The 16,236-nt window shown below is 43.5% G+C and overlaps 1 protein-coding gene across 18 annotated transcripts in view; it reads left to right on the top strand.

Annotated features, from left to right (window-relative positions):
- The first annotated feature begins 10,591 nt into the window (after nt 1-10,591).
- Nucleotides 10,592-16,236, top strand: part of ABI2 (abl interactor 2) — a 70,709-nt gene continuing 65,064 nt past the window's right edge. For 6 of the 18 annotated variants that reach the window (XM_064161431.1, XM_064161404.1, XM_064161337.1 and 3 more), the window contains exon 1: nt 10,595-10,765. In XM_064161431.1, coding sequence (XP_064017501.1) covers nt 10,649-10,765 — 117 coding nt within the window. In that variant the 5' untranslated portion in view covers nt 10,595-10,648. Of the gene's footprint in view, nt 10,766-16,236 lie in introns of all 18 variants that reach the window. The other 12 variants (XM_064161424.1, XM_064161377.1, XM_064161325.1 and 9 more) reach the window with 5 other exon arrangements.

Below are 16,236 nucleotides of genomic sequence, written 5' to 3'. Positions count from 1 at the left end.
CCGTGTCCCCTCCCAAAACCTTGCCCACTCCTCAGCCTGTTGTTAGAGGGGAAAATGTTAGAAAAGCACAGCCTCGGTGCTAAGCATTGGTGTGTTACCAACACCCAGCTACAGCACTGCAGAACATAGCACTAGAAAGATGCTACAAAGAGAATTAATTCCAACTCAGTCAAACCCGATACAGGAGGAAAAGGAACTTCCTCTACTTCCCTGCCCTTTTTATCAAGGGCAAAAAGAAAAGGGAGAAAAAGCTCCCAATGAGACAGAAAATCTTGATCACTTGTGGGTATGCCCCAAGGAAGTAGAACTGTTGTAATTACTGTGGCAGCTCTTGCTGCTTCTTTCCACTTGTCCAAAGCACAAATTGCTGGAAAATATACCAGACATCTTTCTCTAGAGCCTGAGAGTATATACCCATCTTGGCATTTCTCTAGTTGAGCTCAGGACTGGGTTTTAGCAATTGCTTTTCAGCTAAACAAAAGGCCTACTTGACATCCCTTAAAATTCAATGCCAGGTTTTTGGTGGTAGTAGACAGGGAAGAGGAACTACCACATGCAAGAAAAAAAGATGTTTCTCACATATAGAGGGTGGAGAAAGAAAAAGATAAGTGTTTCCATGGCAACAGTCCTTAAAGATAAGTATTTTTAAACCTGTATGAATTTTAGCATTCAAAACACAGTTGTGTTTCCCACAGAAAGATTTGGAGGAGGGCTTGAGTGGAAAGAATTTTCTTTTTACTTCTCAGGTAATTTCTATTTGTTTTACAGCAGAGCCTGAACCCAAGCAAAATGAAGTATGCATGATTGCTCTGATGGCAGTTCTCCTGTAAAGAAAAGCCATACTTCCAGGAGGCAAAAAGCATCAGTCATAGTTCTCTATCTGCACCAACATCTCTGGCACAAACAGTTGATCATCTCTTTAATGGGAAATTCCAGGCCAGTAAAAAGTCACAAGGACAAATCTTGCAGGATTGTACATTTAAAGTAGTGTAACTTGGAACAAAATCTTAATTATAAATGCGACACAGATAAATGAGAGTAGTGATGATAAGGCAGCCCTGTGCCTTGCCCAAAGAGGAGAGCATGCAGAGCTGGAAGGGCAGAGGAACTCATGTGTCACTGGTAAGTGTCCCTTGACAACAGTGAGACATTGCGCCAGGTGGGCAACTGATGCTCCAGTAACACTATCAGGCAGGAGGCATTTGCTCTCTGTTTGAGGTAGTAGTGCCGGGGCCACATCTGAACCTCTGCAAAGCTCACCTGCTCTGCAGTGAGCAGCTCATGGTCACTGGCATGCTCTGCTTTCACCTCCCTGCTGGTATCCAGGCAGGTCGGCTGTGTCACAAGCCTGGCAGTGAGACATCCAATGCTGTGCCTGCTTGGCTGCCAACTTTTTAGTCTCACCAAAAAAAGCTTTTTTTTTTTTTTTTAACAGTTGCTTCCAACTCAGTAATGACTCAGACACTGCAGCAAGGGTACAGTGATCATCTTCCCCTTCAGAGCTTTCAGCAGAAGCCCCTGGATATCCTTTCAAAAAGGGACCTTGCTGGGCCCAGCCATCAGCTAGATTCAGTTCTTCAATTTAACTGATGGAATGAGATGCTCCAACATCTGTATACCTGCTGGCTCAAGGGCTGTGTTTCAGCAATAGACTAAATGATTTCTACGAGTACTTTGAGTTCAGGAGCCTTGGGAAGGGGAGACTAGGAGGGAATGAAGAGACTCATGTAAAAAGAGATGGTGATATTCACCCATTAAGATTCTTGTCCTAACCAAATTTCTCTAGACCACGAATCCAGGGAAGGCAAGTATCTACTGGAACGGTAAAAGAAAAACAGTCATATTTAGCCATTTATCTTTTGAGGTGAGGGAGAGGAAGCAGATAAGGGTGTCTGAAAAAATCTCTGTCTTGTTCATAATATGAGAAAGGGTAGAAATTGGTACTTGGTAGCATTGTTTCCTACTGGCCAGGGCCCTGATACAAAATAACTGAGGCTCAGATCTAGCTAAGGTGACTTTATTACCCATGCCATCTTCCCTATGTCTTTGTTGGTAAAGCCTACTGGAAGCGTGGAAGAAAGCTACATTTTTCTTGTCACTGTTGGATCCCCTGTTGGAAATCACTGTTGTGAGAGGTAATTTTTTTTTTAATTCTGGGAGCACTATTCTTGCCCTGACCTCAGCACTGCTATGAAAATGCACAATTCTGCATTTGTAATTTCTTGGACTGAAAAGCAACTGACTTGCTTGTGTAGGCCTTGTTAGCTGTGATTTACTATGCTATCCCTTTAAAACCACTACAGTATTTTGTGTTGCACACTGATGCTGTAGCTCCATGTATTTGCCTTACAGCTAAATCCTGGGAGATGCAGGAGCTCTGTGATACCTACATAAGAGAAATACAGCAACTCTAGTGCCTGCTCATCAGCCTTAGTGTCCAGTATGTCACAAAGTGACTCTTATTCCATCGTTGGATGCCAGTAAGTCAGTCTGCAACAGTGGCAGAGCTCAGGGCAGCATGTGCATTAGACGGCAGGATCTGGATTACTGCAGTGCGAGGGAGAGGAAGAGTGCTGCCCTGTTGCAACATATATGAGCATTCTCACATAGCTCTAAGCTTCCACAAATGCAGTTTCCAGGTCCCAAGCCCATGCCTTCTGGCAGCTTGGCTACCACCTCCTGCTTGGGGTATGGCAGATTTGTTTCTGAACATGCTTAATTTTTGTCAGATGGCTTTTGCAAACTCTTCCAGGAGTCTGAATGGGGAAGAGGTATCTTAGAAGGAGAGGAGTGAGGCATATGAGTTAATGGGAACTCACAGAGATGCCTGCAAGAATACACTATCACATATGATAGGATACCAACTGGCCCAACAGTTACAGCCATCTCATGTTCACTAATGAGCAAGATGTTTGGGAACAGAGACTTTGAAGCTCTTAGTCCTTCTGCTATGCAGAATCCATATTAAATTTGCCAGAGCCTTCACCTTGATTTGATATTTTTCTTCTAAAAGGGAAGAGGAAATTGTTTGTTTTCTAACAGACTGCTCTAACTGACCCACAAGCGTAGGCCCGGGACTGAAAACCTTTGTATGACTGTGAGTCCTATTTACGCTGTGTGACTGCATTGCATACCACTGGCTATTCATATATTTACCTAGCACAGTTGTGGCTTTCAGTCATTAGAAACCAAATTTTTGAAGCTGTTTGGGTTTTGAATACCCCAAAAAGCACCTACTTGGCTACTGAAATGCCTAGATGTCTTTGTAAAGCTACTATTGTTATGGTGCAAAGAGGAAGGAAGCGATATGGAGGCTCTGCTGCCTCAGGCCTCTGGTTTTATATACCAGCAGTGATAACTAGCTAGAGTCCACTGCTATATATACACACCATAGTTCACAGTGAATCTCTTTTGTGCATGAGGAAGCTCGGTGGTGACTTTAATTAGAGCAAAAACACTGCAAACATACATCCTGTATTAGTCTTCTTGTATTTTATAGCTGTACTCTTCCAGTGCGGAAAACTAAACTGAACAATTGCATTTTCTCACTTACCCTTAAGAACTGGAAACCCTCTCACCTCTGTGTTTCTTTCTCCCACTACTGCAGCACTGGTCTTGAAATTGTCACCACAGCTAAAAAATTCTGCAAATTAAACTGTGATTTTAAAAAATTTTTACACTGCAGCCTCCTCATAAAACTTCACTAAATCTTTTGCTGATGTGACTCACTCAATTACTCATGTAGGCAGACGTTCAGATAATAAAAGTAGTTAATTGAAAGCTGCAAGAAATATTGCTGGGAGGCAAGGGAGGAGGAAGGCTACTGAGAGTATTTTATCCTGAGAGCTTCTGAGTTCACTGTGCTCCCAGCCATTTTTTTAGATAAGGGATTCTCCTTTCTGCTTTTTCCTTTGTATAAAAACAGCTTCAAAAATCAAATTGTCAGCAGAGAAGCTGACACCATATGTATATGTTTGCTCCTCTGCTCCTCTTCCTACATATCAGAGATGATAGCCAATCTGTGCCCTGAAATAATCTCTTCATCCTAGCAATGCATATAAACAACATCAGTACTCTAAGGAGCTCTGGATTCCTCAATCAAGGAGTAGAGCTAGCAAGTGTCTGAAAGCCTTTTGGTTGGAGGTGTTGCATACACTGACAAGGACCAGGTTTTTCTGGAACGAATAATAATAGGCCTTTGAGATTTGGTGTGCAGTAGTTCAGGTAATACAACTAGAAGGCAGATTTCAATGACACCGCAGTGGATGCACACTGGAGGAATACAGCACTTTGTGAAGCTGGTGAGGCAGAGAGGTACTATTGAGTAGTAAGATAAGACTTCTGCGCCTTCATGCAATGAAACTGTATGTGTACGATAGCTTCAAAGAGACTTAGAATTAAGATAAAAATAGAACTAGTGGAAGGAGACAAACTTATTAGAGCTGAAGGCTAGCTGCTATTAGCAAAACAACAACCAGCATAGTTATATGGCTCTGAGGCTGATAGATTTTTGAGGGGTGTGCTCCTGCAAATGGCTGTGAGAGCCCCTTCCAGCAATGGTGATGGGTACGAAGAGAGAGGACATAAGGTTGTGCTCATTCTTCAAGCAGGATTAGTTGGGAGGAAGGGTATGGCTTGACTGTAAAGTAGAGCTCTTGGCACAGAGAAACTGCATGGGTGTTGAGGCTGTGGACCTGAGAAAGTAAGCTGTCAGATTATATTTAGCAAATACATACTGCAGGAAGGCACAAAGAGGGGAGGAGGGGAACTAAAGCATATCTAGGCCCCACGGCTAGTGAGCATACAGAGTAGGGAATGAAGCTGTTTAGAGAGGATGAACTGCCTTGGTGTTCTTGAGTCAAATAAGCTGCTCTGTGAGGCCAAGGGTCTGCAGACGCTGAACAGCAGAGATCAGCTTCATTTCTCCATCAGTAATGGTTCAAGCCTAGACTCCATTAAGTGAAGGATGACCAACCTGTGGCCTTCCAGCTACACCTCTGACCCCACGCTAGGGATGTCCTCCACAGCAATTTCATACCCAAGCTGGGGAATTAGTAGTCTGATAGGGACTCTTGAAATTAATATCGCAAGCTGCTGTACATCCCAGTTGCACAACCCGCTCAGCTCCATCCCAGTAGAAGCTTATTAGCTAAGGCTGGTATCTGACTAGCTGAGTAACCTAAGCATAAGGCTATCAGACCTGACATGCTGCCTCACAACATCCTTCACTCTAAATTGGAGGGACATGGATTTCATGGGTCATCTGTTCAGTGTAATATGGTTGGATGGCCACATCCACAGGGTAGTGGGCAACAGTTCAGTGTCCACGTGGATACTGGTGACAAGTAGTGTCCCTCAGGAGTCTGTGCTGGGACCTATTTAATACCTGTTTAATATTCAAAGTGAGGCTCGACAGGGCTCTAGACAACCTGATCTAGTTGAGGATATGCCTGCTTAGTGCAGAGGGGTTGGATTAGATGACCCTTGGAGGTTCCTTCCAACCCAGACCATTCTATGGAGATACTCTATGGAATCTTCATCAGTTACATAGCATGATCAAGTACACCCTCAGCCAGTTTGCAGATGACACCTAGGTGATGAGATACCATCCAGGAGGATGTTGGAGCAGGTCCAGAGGAGGGCCATAAAAGTGGTGAGGGGGCTGGAATAGAATCACAGAATCAAACAAGTTGGAAGAGACCTTCATGATCATCCAGTCCAACCTATCACGATAGGTTGGAATACTGCTCCTATGAAAAAAGGCTGAGAGAGTTGAGGTTCTGACTTTGACTAGTTTGTGGTAGGTTGAGTACAGCTTAGGCTCTCTTTCCTGCTAAAAGCTTGCTCATATGAGTCAGAGACGTCTTTGCTTTTAAAATAAATGAGTCTTTTACATTCCCTCTGAGAGGAGACAGCTTGGAGAGGCCTGGCTGCCTTCTGCGCATAAGTAATCTGTCAAACCAGACTGAGACTAGGTGGATGAAGCTGCTGCGACTGATGGGGGACCATCAGTCCCCATCTCCTGTTAGGTATTACTGCATTGTTGAATTCTATGATTCTATGATCAGTCCCCATCTTCTGTTAGGTATTATTGCATTGTTGAGATCTGTGCTTTTACCATGCTGTCAGAAAGAGCTGTGGGTGAGAGGAAGAGCTGAAATAGTCCTGTGTGTTAGGCAAGCGGCAGTTCAGAGTGGTTTAGAGGAGAGAGATGCAGACTGGGATAGTGAACAGAAGCTGTGGAAAGAGGAGCTGCCTTCATAGGCTTGTGAAAGGAGATTACTTGACCAGATGTGTGATGGAAGGAGAAAAGATGACTTCACAGATGTGATTTATTATCTTTCTCATGCAAGGGAATTAGGTTAATTCTAAGAATAACACACAATTGTTTGGTGAATCTTTCAGATATGCAAAGCCATAAAAAAACTTTAAAAGAGTGGTTTATATGGTAAAAGTAACAGGACAGGATTAATAAAGTTCCAGGGAACAAGTTCCTGTAGTTATGCAGGTACCTAGAAATCTGAACTGTAATTACAGACAGGAAGAAACAAAGGCTTCAGAAAATGGTTCTAACTGTTGTAGCTGCAAAGTGGACTTGAAAATGTGAAAAAAAGCATAAGCAGGCCAGAAACATCTGCTCTAGTCTGTAGTGAGAATGAATACTTGAGAGAGGATGAATTTTCTCAGGTGCTGTAGTGGAGCCTTAATTCTACCATTGTATGTTTGTGGTCTGTCTCCTCAGAAGCCCGTATCAGACCTTACCTGGGGGATACCACAAGGGTCAGAACAGGACGCAAAAGGACTGACACTCTGGGTTGACATCTTTGAGGAGTACAGACAGGAAAGAAAAACAAAGTAGAGCAGTTCTTTCCTCCCCACCTCCCTGAGTGCTTTGTGGTTTGAACACTTGAAGGGAAACTGATGGGCAACTATGCTTTGTGCTGGCTTGTCTTTGAGACCATTTGTTGCCTGTTTTCTTTCAAAGTCTGAAATGTGAGAAAGATCATTATTTTTTTTATTTAACTTGACCTCTTCCTCCCTTGAAGAGTTTATCCCTTTGTACTGGCTTCATCCTTCTCACACAATGTTGTGTTGGGAAGAAATTCAAGAAGAAAAATACAATTCCTAGAAAAAAGCCTTGTTATTTGGAATCAGACATGCCCTGGAACAGACAGTTCCTACTTCTGCAACATGTCCTGTCCTTCTCTGGAGGTGCTGTGATGCTGTTTATCTGAACTTTAGTAAGGCGTTTGATACTGTTTCTCACAGCATCCTCCTGGCTAGATGTCGGGGCCCAAAGAGTGGTGGCAAATGGAGTTAAGTCCAGCTGGTGGCTATTCAGTGCTGGTGTTCCTCAGGACTCAGTATTGGGGCCATCCAGAGGCAGATCCAGACACTATGCAGAGTGAGCAGAATGGCATGAATATGTCTCTGTTGAGGGAATGAAAGTAAATATTTCAGTTATAGATCATTTTCTTTGCCAAATTTTCCTTTGCTCCTCCATCCCTCCAGTAAGCGTTACCTGCTGGCTAAAGGGCATGGGGCTATGAACATAGTCAGTACACACACTGTAAGTTTGGCTTCCTTTGACCTTTTTTCCAGCTGCATGTCTGCTCAGCCACGTATGATGCAGCTTTTGTTCCTAAGGTTTACAAAATGAAAAAAAAAAAAGGGAAAATTGCTTAGAAATGGGAACCTCATCAAAACCAGAGCTGAGATACTCACACAAGTGAACTAAGAACCCGCAGCAGGATCTGTCAGGGATCTGTGCTTTTACTCACTATGCAGTGGTTGTGCCATTCAGTTTTACATATAGGAAAGAAAATGGAAGAGACTTTTGACTGTGACTTCTCACTGTCACGTTAAAAGTAGGTGCCCTATGAGCTGCCCCATGATGACTTTTCTGTAATTAAGAATTGGTAGTTCGAACTGTGTTATGTGGGACATGTACACAAAGTGCCCAGCTGCAAGATTGCTCATGACCAAAGGATTGGCTTGCCTGTGCCAGTGTTTGTGAGCAGGGTACTTGGGTGATTGGCAGAGGTAAAAACCTAATGCACACAAGATTAGTGGTCTCCCTGGGTTCTTGGATCTCGACCTCCAATTTGAAGTCTCCTGCTAGATGGTTTGGTTTCTATTTACTGCTAACGCTCTCCATTTAGGTGGAAAATGTATTTGCTTTCTAGTCTTGAGGGTACTGATCCAGGGTAGAATCTTGCACACAAGAAAAGTTAGTGTGTAATACTGTAATTAAGGCTGAGGGAGTATGAACAATTACTACATCACTTGACAGATGGGAAGTCATTTATGTAAATTTAGGGAAGTGGTAGTTGGATTCAGTTGGTCTAATTTAAACACTATTTCTAATTATTTTTGGTATGTGTAGAGAGGATTATAGGATGGCCATTATTCTGACAGGAGAATTCTTCATATTTAAATTTAAATACACAAAAGAACACTCTATTAAAATGTAAACATGCTGAGATAACAAGCACCTAATTATGCAGACAGGTCAGTCCAGCTACTCTGGTGAACAGCTGCATGCATGTATTTCAGAAAACACTTTTTCTTACACGCAATAGAAACCACCAGCAAGGCCACTGAGAGGTCAAGAGGTGCCAGACCTGCAGGTGGGAGCTTCCTGCAAGATTTGCTGATGCTGAGTTCAGGTTGGAGAACAGTCAGGCTCTTGCAAGTTTCCACTAGGTACCTAAAAGCAGAGGGCAGATGACACAATTCCTCCTCCCTACAGTCAGGTGCTGCTAATCCTAAGTAAAGCTCCTGACAGCGTCTTTGGAGATCCTTTTTCTTAACAGTTTTTTTCCATTTGCCAAGGGAAGGATCATGCAGGTTTACTGTAGAACTGCCAAATGACAGCTTGATTTCACACCTGAGAAGTGAATGAAGAGGAAAACCTTAGTCTGCTTCCAGCTTGGCACTAATGTGAAGAGTCCTGAGGGCGTGGGTATGAGCAACCCCCATAGCTGCAACAGCTGTGATGTGAGCAGAAACCAAGCCGAAGCTACTGTGAGGGGAGCATGGACCCATTTTCAGATGTGCAAGTGTTATTCATCTACTGCAGGCCCTAGGGTGAGGTGGGGAAGTCTGGCTGTGCTTGACTCATGGAGGTGTTGGACAAGGCTTGGAGTTTCACACTGTACAGCAGCCCTCTGTAGGTTGATTTAGTTGGCTTTTTTTTGTGGATACTTTGCAACAAAGGCCCAGATCAGCTCTTTCAAAAGGCACATTAGCAATCAGCAGTGAGGCTGACAACCAGGACTTTACAGCAAAATCAGTAGTTTTGGATGTGTAACTCATGGCTTATAAACTCTGGGGATAGAGGGCACCAAAAGAGGCTGCATGATGTTTCTACAGTCCTTGCTGGTTTAGGGCAGAGAATGCCCGTATGTTATGGAGCGGTGCAGGCAGCCTGACACTAGGCTAGCACAGCCCTGGAGCATGGACAGAGTCTCAAATTGTGCCGGGGGAGGTATAGGCTGGATGTTAGGAGGAAGTTCTTGCCAGAGAGAGTGATTGGCATTGGAATGGGCTGCTCAGGGAGGTGGTGGAGGCACCATCCCTGGAGGTGTTCAAGAAAAGCCTGGCTGAGGCACTTAGTGCCATGGTCTGGTTGACTGGATAGGGCTGGGTGCTAGGTTGGACTGGCTGATCTTGGAGGTCTCTTCCAACCTGGTTGATTCTGTGGTTCTACGATTGATGGGTACTGGGAGCAAGGTAAGAGGAAATGGTACCAGGCAGATAGTCCTCAGGACAGGGATTTCCCATCTCATGGTTAAGGGAAGACCCATCCAAGGGCTGGCCCAACACAAGGCGTTTGCAATTTGTAATTCTGGAAGTCACCTGGAAGCCAAGCATCTCTATCTGGATGACTCTGTGACCACTTCCAAGGCATGTGAGCAACTTGGTATAGTACCAGCTTGGCGTACAAGGACTGCAGCTCTGGATGGTCTCTAGCTGCTGACTACCACAGCGCGTCGGTAGCATGGAATCTGGGAAAATGCTTATCCGAGTGTCGTGTCTCAGTGCGTAACGGACATCAAGCAACGCAGGGCTGCGTTACAGACAATAGGCCTGTGGAGCCGCATGGAACACAACCCGAGTAAGCACAACTAAAGCTCATTTGAGAGCGAGTTACACTTCCTTTAGAGAAACCTGGGACGCTTCTGCAGCCGCCTCCGTGTGCCTCCCCTTTGTGTGCAGACTGCGGGGGCCGGGCCCTCACCTGCGAGCAGCCGTTACAGAACAGCACAACGAGACAATGCCGCAGTCACTCGTTCCAGCGGCGTTTCTTACGAGAGGCTCAGAGCGCAGCAGGCAGCGAGAAGGCTACGGGACTGGACCCCCGCAGCTGCTGCGCGCCGCTGCCCCGGATACTGCCCCCGGCCCCCGCCACACCGGAAGGAGGCGTGCGCGGCCCGGCGCGTGCGCAGAGGGCGCTGCCGGCCGCGCCCCGCCCCCGCCGCGGAGGGGGTCTGCGCGCTCCGTGCCCGCGGCGCCAGGCCGGGCCCGGGCGGCGGCAGCGCAGGGGGTGCGGCGCGAGGGCGCGCGGGGTGGGCAGGTGGCGGAGAGAGGCACAGCAGCAGGGGCGGGCGGACGGACCGACCGACCGCGGTGAGAGGATGTGAAGATGGCGGAGCTGCAGATGCTGCTGGAGGAGGAGATCCCGGGGGGGCGCCGGGCCCTCTTCGACAGCTACACGAACCTGGAGCGGGTGGCCGAGTACTGCGAGACCAACTACATCCAGGTGCGGCGGGCGGGGCGGGCCGCGCGCAGCCCGGCAGCGGCCGTCCTCGCCTCACGGTCGCTGTCCCTGCCTAACGGTCCCCGGCTCCGCGGCGGGGAGCGGGCAGGGGCAGCTCCGGGGGGGCAGTGTCCTGTGCTCTTGTGTCATTTGCCCTGCGGCTGCCTTCACTGCTCGGCCCCGGGGTCGGCGGGTGGCTGAGGGGAGCAGGGTCGTGGCACTTCGGTTCTCCTGGCAATGGGAGGTGGATGATAGGCGAGTGGCACCGGCTGCTGCAGCCTGGAGAGGCGGAAAGCTGGTTCACCTCCAGCGTGAATTTCCCCGCGGTGACGAGGCGTTTGAATATGTCATTGATTTCTAAATTAAATCCCTTCCACTCTGTGAATATATTGAATTTTTACTGTGGATTGTGTCCCTGTCGCTCCTTTTCCTACCCTTCCTTCCCACCTTTCACTCTCTTTTGCTGACCCTAGGAAGATGCCTCCTTCCTGTAAATGCAGTGTTTGTTTGTTAATGTTATGTGTTTTAATTGGGCTATATCTGTCGGTTTGTATTGCTCTTCCCAAGCAGGACTGCAGTGTTCGATAGGAAGGGCAACTACCAAGTCATAGGTGCAGGATCTGGTAGAGATTGATAGAGAAATGGGGAGAAGGAGATCGTGCACAAGTTGCTGCCACAGTGTGATTTTTGCGGTCACCGCTCTGCAGCCAGGTTGGCGTTAGGACTTTCGTTTTCCTTTCTTTCTGTTTTTAATGGGAAGAGAAGTAAAATATTGTGTACTTTGATAGTTGATGATAGGCCAAATGAAAGAGTTTCCACCAAAATGAAACAAAAAAGATCTTCTAGAAAGGGTCTGAGTGCATAAGACAGGAAGGAGGAGAACATGGGTTCATGGTGTTAGTGTCTAAAGTACAAAGGGTCTGTGCTTTCAGTCTAAGTGGAGAGTGCTTGTGTTTTTCCAGAGGGCAAGCAGGGATGAGATGTCTGGCAAGATTGTTCAGTCGGTGAAAATGGGAAAGAATATTTAACCAGTGATAACGGAATACTTAAAATGTCTATTTAAAAAAAAACAGCTCTGTTTCTTTTGAATTGTTGAAAAGCTGTCCTTTGGAGAGAAGAAGGTGCGTGTTTTGGGTCACTTACAATTCATCAGTTGGAGTGATGTTACATGGATGTATTATGTAATAACCTTTTATTGAATGAGTGTGATTTTTGTTCTTTATGAGAAATATGATGAAATATTTTCATAACATTATAACCTGACATACATGTGTTTATATTTGTGCTTTTTAAAAGAAGCTGGTCTTTCTGGAATAGTAATGTTGGAAGACTAAACTGGATGTAGCTTGGAGTATTTGTTCTTTCTCTGATCTTTTTTGATGTTCTTTATGTAAACCAAAGTTTTAAAAATTGCAATTGAACAGCTCCATTTTGATTGTTTTTGTAAAAGCTACAGAGAAGGACTACATCCTCTTTTATATAAATAAAGAATAAAAATCATAGGTTGTTGGCACAGACAGCATAAAGTCTGTAAGGGCATCCTAAGATAATAGGAGATGGATACAGACAGATGGTGAGTAAAGGAAAAGGATGAGGCACTCTTGGTCAGCCTGATGGATTCTGCCCACCACAAAGCAATACCCTGACTGTTGGCAATTTGTTCAAGCATTGTGACAACAGAGAGCTTTACGGGGGAGGTGAGAATGAAGGAATGAAACTCTGTTGTCAGGGTTGACTGTGAGGTGTAGCACGGGTCACAGCATGAACATGTTTAAATTTTAAACAAGCAGAGAATGGAGGACATCAGCCAGGCAATAGGCTGAAAGACTGTAGAGTAAGATTACTGTAGAGAAGAGGAGCTTCTGGATTTGGTGATGTGAGTGTTCCAGTAATAAATCTATCAGGGAATGCACTTCACAGTGCCAGAGCTACCTAAACTCCTGCACAAGATCAAAGCTGATTTTTTTTTAATCCCTCTGCAAGAACAGGAATAGGTAAATGGATTTAATTGTTGGTTAGTTGGGTCTTGGTGATTTTGCTTCTATTAATAATTAGTATTCCAAACACATTATGTTAAATTAAGTAAAAAATATTACCCTTGGATTTTGTGGCAAAGATATGCTTGCAATTGCTTGGAATCTGTGGAAGAGATCGTCCAGAAAGTTACATATTGAACATTAATTAATTTGTCTGTAGTGATGTAGTGTTTCATTGGTGAAAGAGTTTGTGGTGAATATTTTTGAGATCTAGAGGAGACTCAGAATGTGCCTGAGATCTAAACTTCATTTGCAGTATGATAGGCATTGTGGTGATGGGGGCGTTGAAGACCCGTCATTGGACTGTGTTTGTCGGTGAACAAGCCACTCCTTTTTGCTTTTCTGCCAGTTGGTGCTTTGAGGTTTTCTTGTCCAGCACAAAAATTGTTGCAAACGTCAGTTTAGTAGAAAATTAATACAATGAAAGTTTGGTACTAAGGGGGATGATTTTTTTCTCTTTTCCTCTTTTGGCAGCATTATAGCAGATCCAAATTAGTTGAATGTGTGATCTTCTAATGTGGAAATTGCTAGTTCATAGTAGAGTTGTGCTTGGTGCAACTTGTTTGACTTCTGCTTACAAAATGAAAAATCTGTTCTTGAAAATATTAGCAGTGTCTATCCAAATGGTGATTGATATCAAGCGAGCTCAATCACTTTAGCAACAGGGAATGTTACATAATTTTTTATCCTTCCCTTGAGTCTGTGATACTGTAGTATATCAGAGCACATCAGCCTAACATTTTGTGGAAAATGATAGGAGATGCAGCACATATGTAATAAATGGACCTGCAGCAATGACACTTGAAAGGCTGCTGTTTGGGGGAAAAAAAAGGGTTTTTCCATTCAGTTTTGTTCACCAATCTAAAATTATTTTCAACATTTCTGTTAAGTCTCCAGCCAGTCAGTTACCTGGAAAGGTGATGTGTTGTTCAAGAGGCACTGATGTGTTAAATAGCAAAATAAATTGCTAGAAGAAAAACTTCTAAGTGTAATTTCAACTTGCATACTGCGGCAACTAGTTTAACAAAATTTTCTGCAGTTACAATTCTGCGTTAATAGTCCAGTTTTAAGCATAATTGCTCAGTTTATGTTACTACAGAAATGAAATAACTTTTCTTGCCCAGAAGGTCTTAATTTTTCTAATAATTTGGAGAAATCATAGTTATTTATGTGTCACATTTCTTCTAAACAGAAAGATAGGATAGGCATTTTTATTTAGGAGAATGTTTTTGTGGTATCTGACACATCAGTCACAGGGTAAATTCTATACTGTCCAGTGTTTTATATACTAGTACTGTGTCCTCTGTTACCAAGTTCAGTCTAAACTCAACTTAAATATTACTGAATATTAATTAACTGAAATGAACTGAATATTAAATGTATTTGATATTCCTGATATAAAAAAGATATTTGTAATCTACTTGATTTATCTGGCTTTTTCATAAAAAGCAGAAAATTGTTTTACTGCAGTGTGTCACGTTTACAAAATTTTCATATTCTTACATTAGTTTTGTTCAGCAGTACTGCAAAGAAAATGTCTACTTATGAAGTAATGAGACTAAGGAATTCTGTAATTTGCACATTTTTTTACTGGTATCCCAACATAAATTCCAACACTGTCTTGTCCCGTACCGTTTCTTTGAGCATGTCCTGTACAAGTCAATTCTGGAATAATAATCTTTTGTTTGTTTCTCATGATCATTGCTCTTTTAAAACTCCAGCTTTTTATTTTTGGAGCTTTCTAGAGTAACTGAATGCTTATGTCTGTTAACTCTTTGTTGCAATACTCAGAAAAAACACCCTTAATTTCATGGCATTTCAGCCATTAAGTGTCTAGCATGAACAGGTTTGGGATGGGAGGAAGTCCCATCACCAGAGTTTGAATGCAGAATTGAGTGAAGACAGACCTCTGCACCCCACTTAGCTTTCAGATGTAGCACAGGATTTCTGTGTACTGTACTGTCTAGATTCCTCTAAAAGGCTCTGTATTTCATAGTGTTTCTGATGACTCTGCATTATTTCTCAGTAACAGGGACTGTAAAGGATGAGTGAGCTTCTGATTTTCCTCTCTTCATAGTCTTCAGGTTGCCATGACTGTGTTGTTTTACATACAGAAACAGCCATCTGGTGTTTGTGAGGGAAAGAATGGAAAGGGGTTTTTTATTCCTGTGCTTGATATTCTGGTCTTCTGGTTATTAGATGTCCCTGTCAACTCTTACAGATACCTTTGTTTAAATAGACATAGAAGTGAAAAGGACTTGGTTTTCAGTGATTTTACTACATTCCATAGATCAATGAGTTTCATAGTTGTTTTCTGCATATCTATTAATTTTACATACACCTTGGAAGCAAAACCAAGTAGCTATAGGTTTGGAAGCATCTTCCAGTAAGTTGCACAAGCGAATAAGGCATCTCTTGGGTTTAAATTACAGAAATGGCTATCCTTTCAAATAGCAACTTCATCCTTACAGCTTTATTAATGTAATGTGAACTTTCTGTGGAGTTGCTTGTAATGACCAGTACCAGTATACAGCTTGTATAAGTATATAGGGAATTTCAGGTAGTATGGTTTATAACTGAGTTGAAGAGAGAGTCTTATTCTCTTTACTGAAGATGTATATCACCTTAACAAAGGCAGCATAGTTATATTTGTAAAATTTAACTGTCAGAAATGCAAGTATCACAGAAAAGACATTTTCAACCTGTCTATCCTTAACGTGTTTCTTTTATAATACATTTTCAGTGGTTAAACTTAGCATTGATGGAAGACTTCTGCAGGCATGAAAGTGGGTATTGATTAGCTCCAATGAATATTAGTGCAGAACTTTAGGAAGGTGCTGACAAGTTGAAAGTCTTCGAATATGATACTGGGAAAACTGGTCAAACAGTGATAATAGATACATGGACAATGTGCTGTGGCATCTTGTAAGTGAAATGGATGAATACATAGGTATACCTGGCCCACCTGGTTGTTGGTAGGACTTCATAAAAATCATGTAATTTTAAGATTGCAGTAGTATGTGGTAAAGTGTTAATCTTGACTGTCTGCCAGGTGCTCACCAAACTATTCTCTCACACTGTCCTCAGCAGAACAACAGGAGAAAGTAAGAAAAAAAATGCTTGTGGGTTGAGATAAGGACAGGGAGAATGCTCATTTATTATTAACATGGGCAAAACAGATTTGACTTGGGGAATATTAATTTGTCTTCAGTTAGAAATAGAGTGGGATAGTGAGAAACAAACCCAAAACTAAATTTACTGTTCTCCCACCCCTTTCTTTTTCTCAGGCTCAGCTTAACTCCTTCATTCCAAACTCTTCTACATCCTCTCCAGTGCTGCTGGGCAGGGGAGGAATGGGGGTTGTAATGAGTTCACAACACTTTGTCTCTGCTGCTCCTTTCTCTACACACTCTCCTTCTCCTCTGGCGTGAGATCCCC

This window comes from Pogoniulus pusillus, chromosome 2, assembly GCF_015220805.1.
Source record: "Pogoniulus pusillus isolate bPogPus1 chromosome 2, bPogPus1.pri, whole genome shotgun sequence".
Classification (NCBI taxonomy): domain Eukaryota; kingdom Metazoa; phylum Chordata; class Aves; order Piciformes; family Lybiidae; genus Pogoniulus; species Pogoniulus pusillus.
The sequence above is the reverse complement of the archived record's forward strand: the minus strand, read 5'-3'. Positions and strand labels throughout refer to the sequence as shown.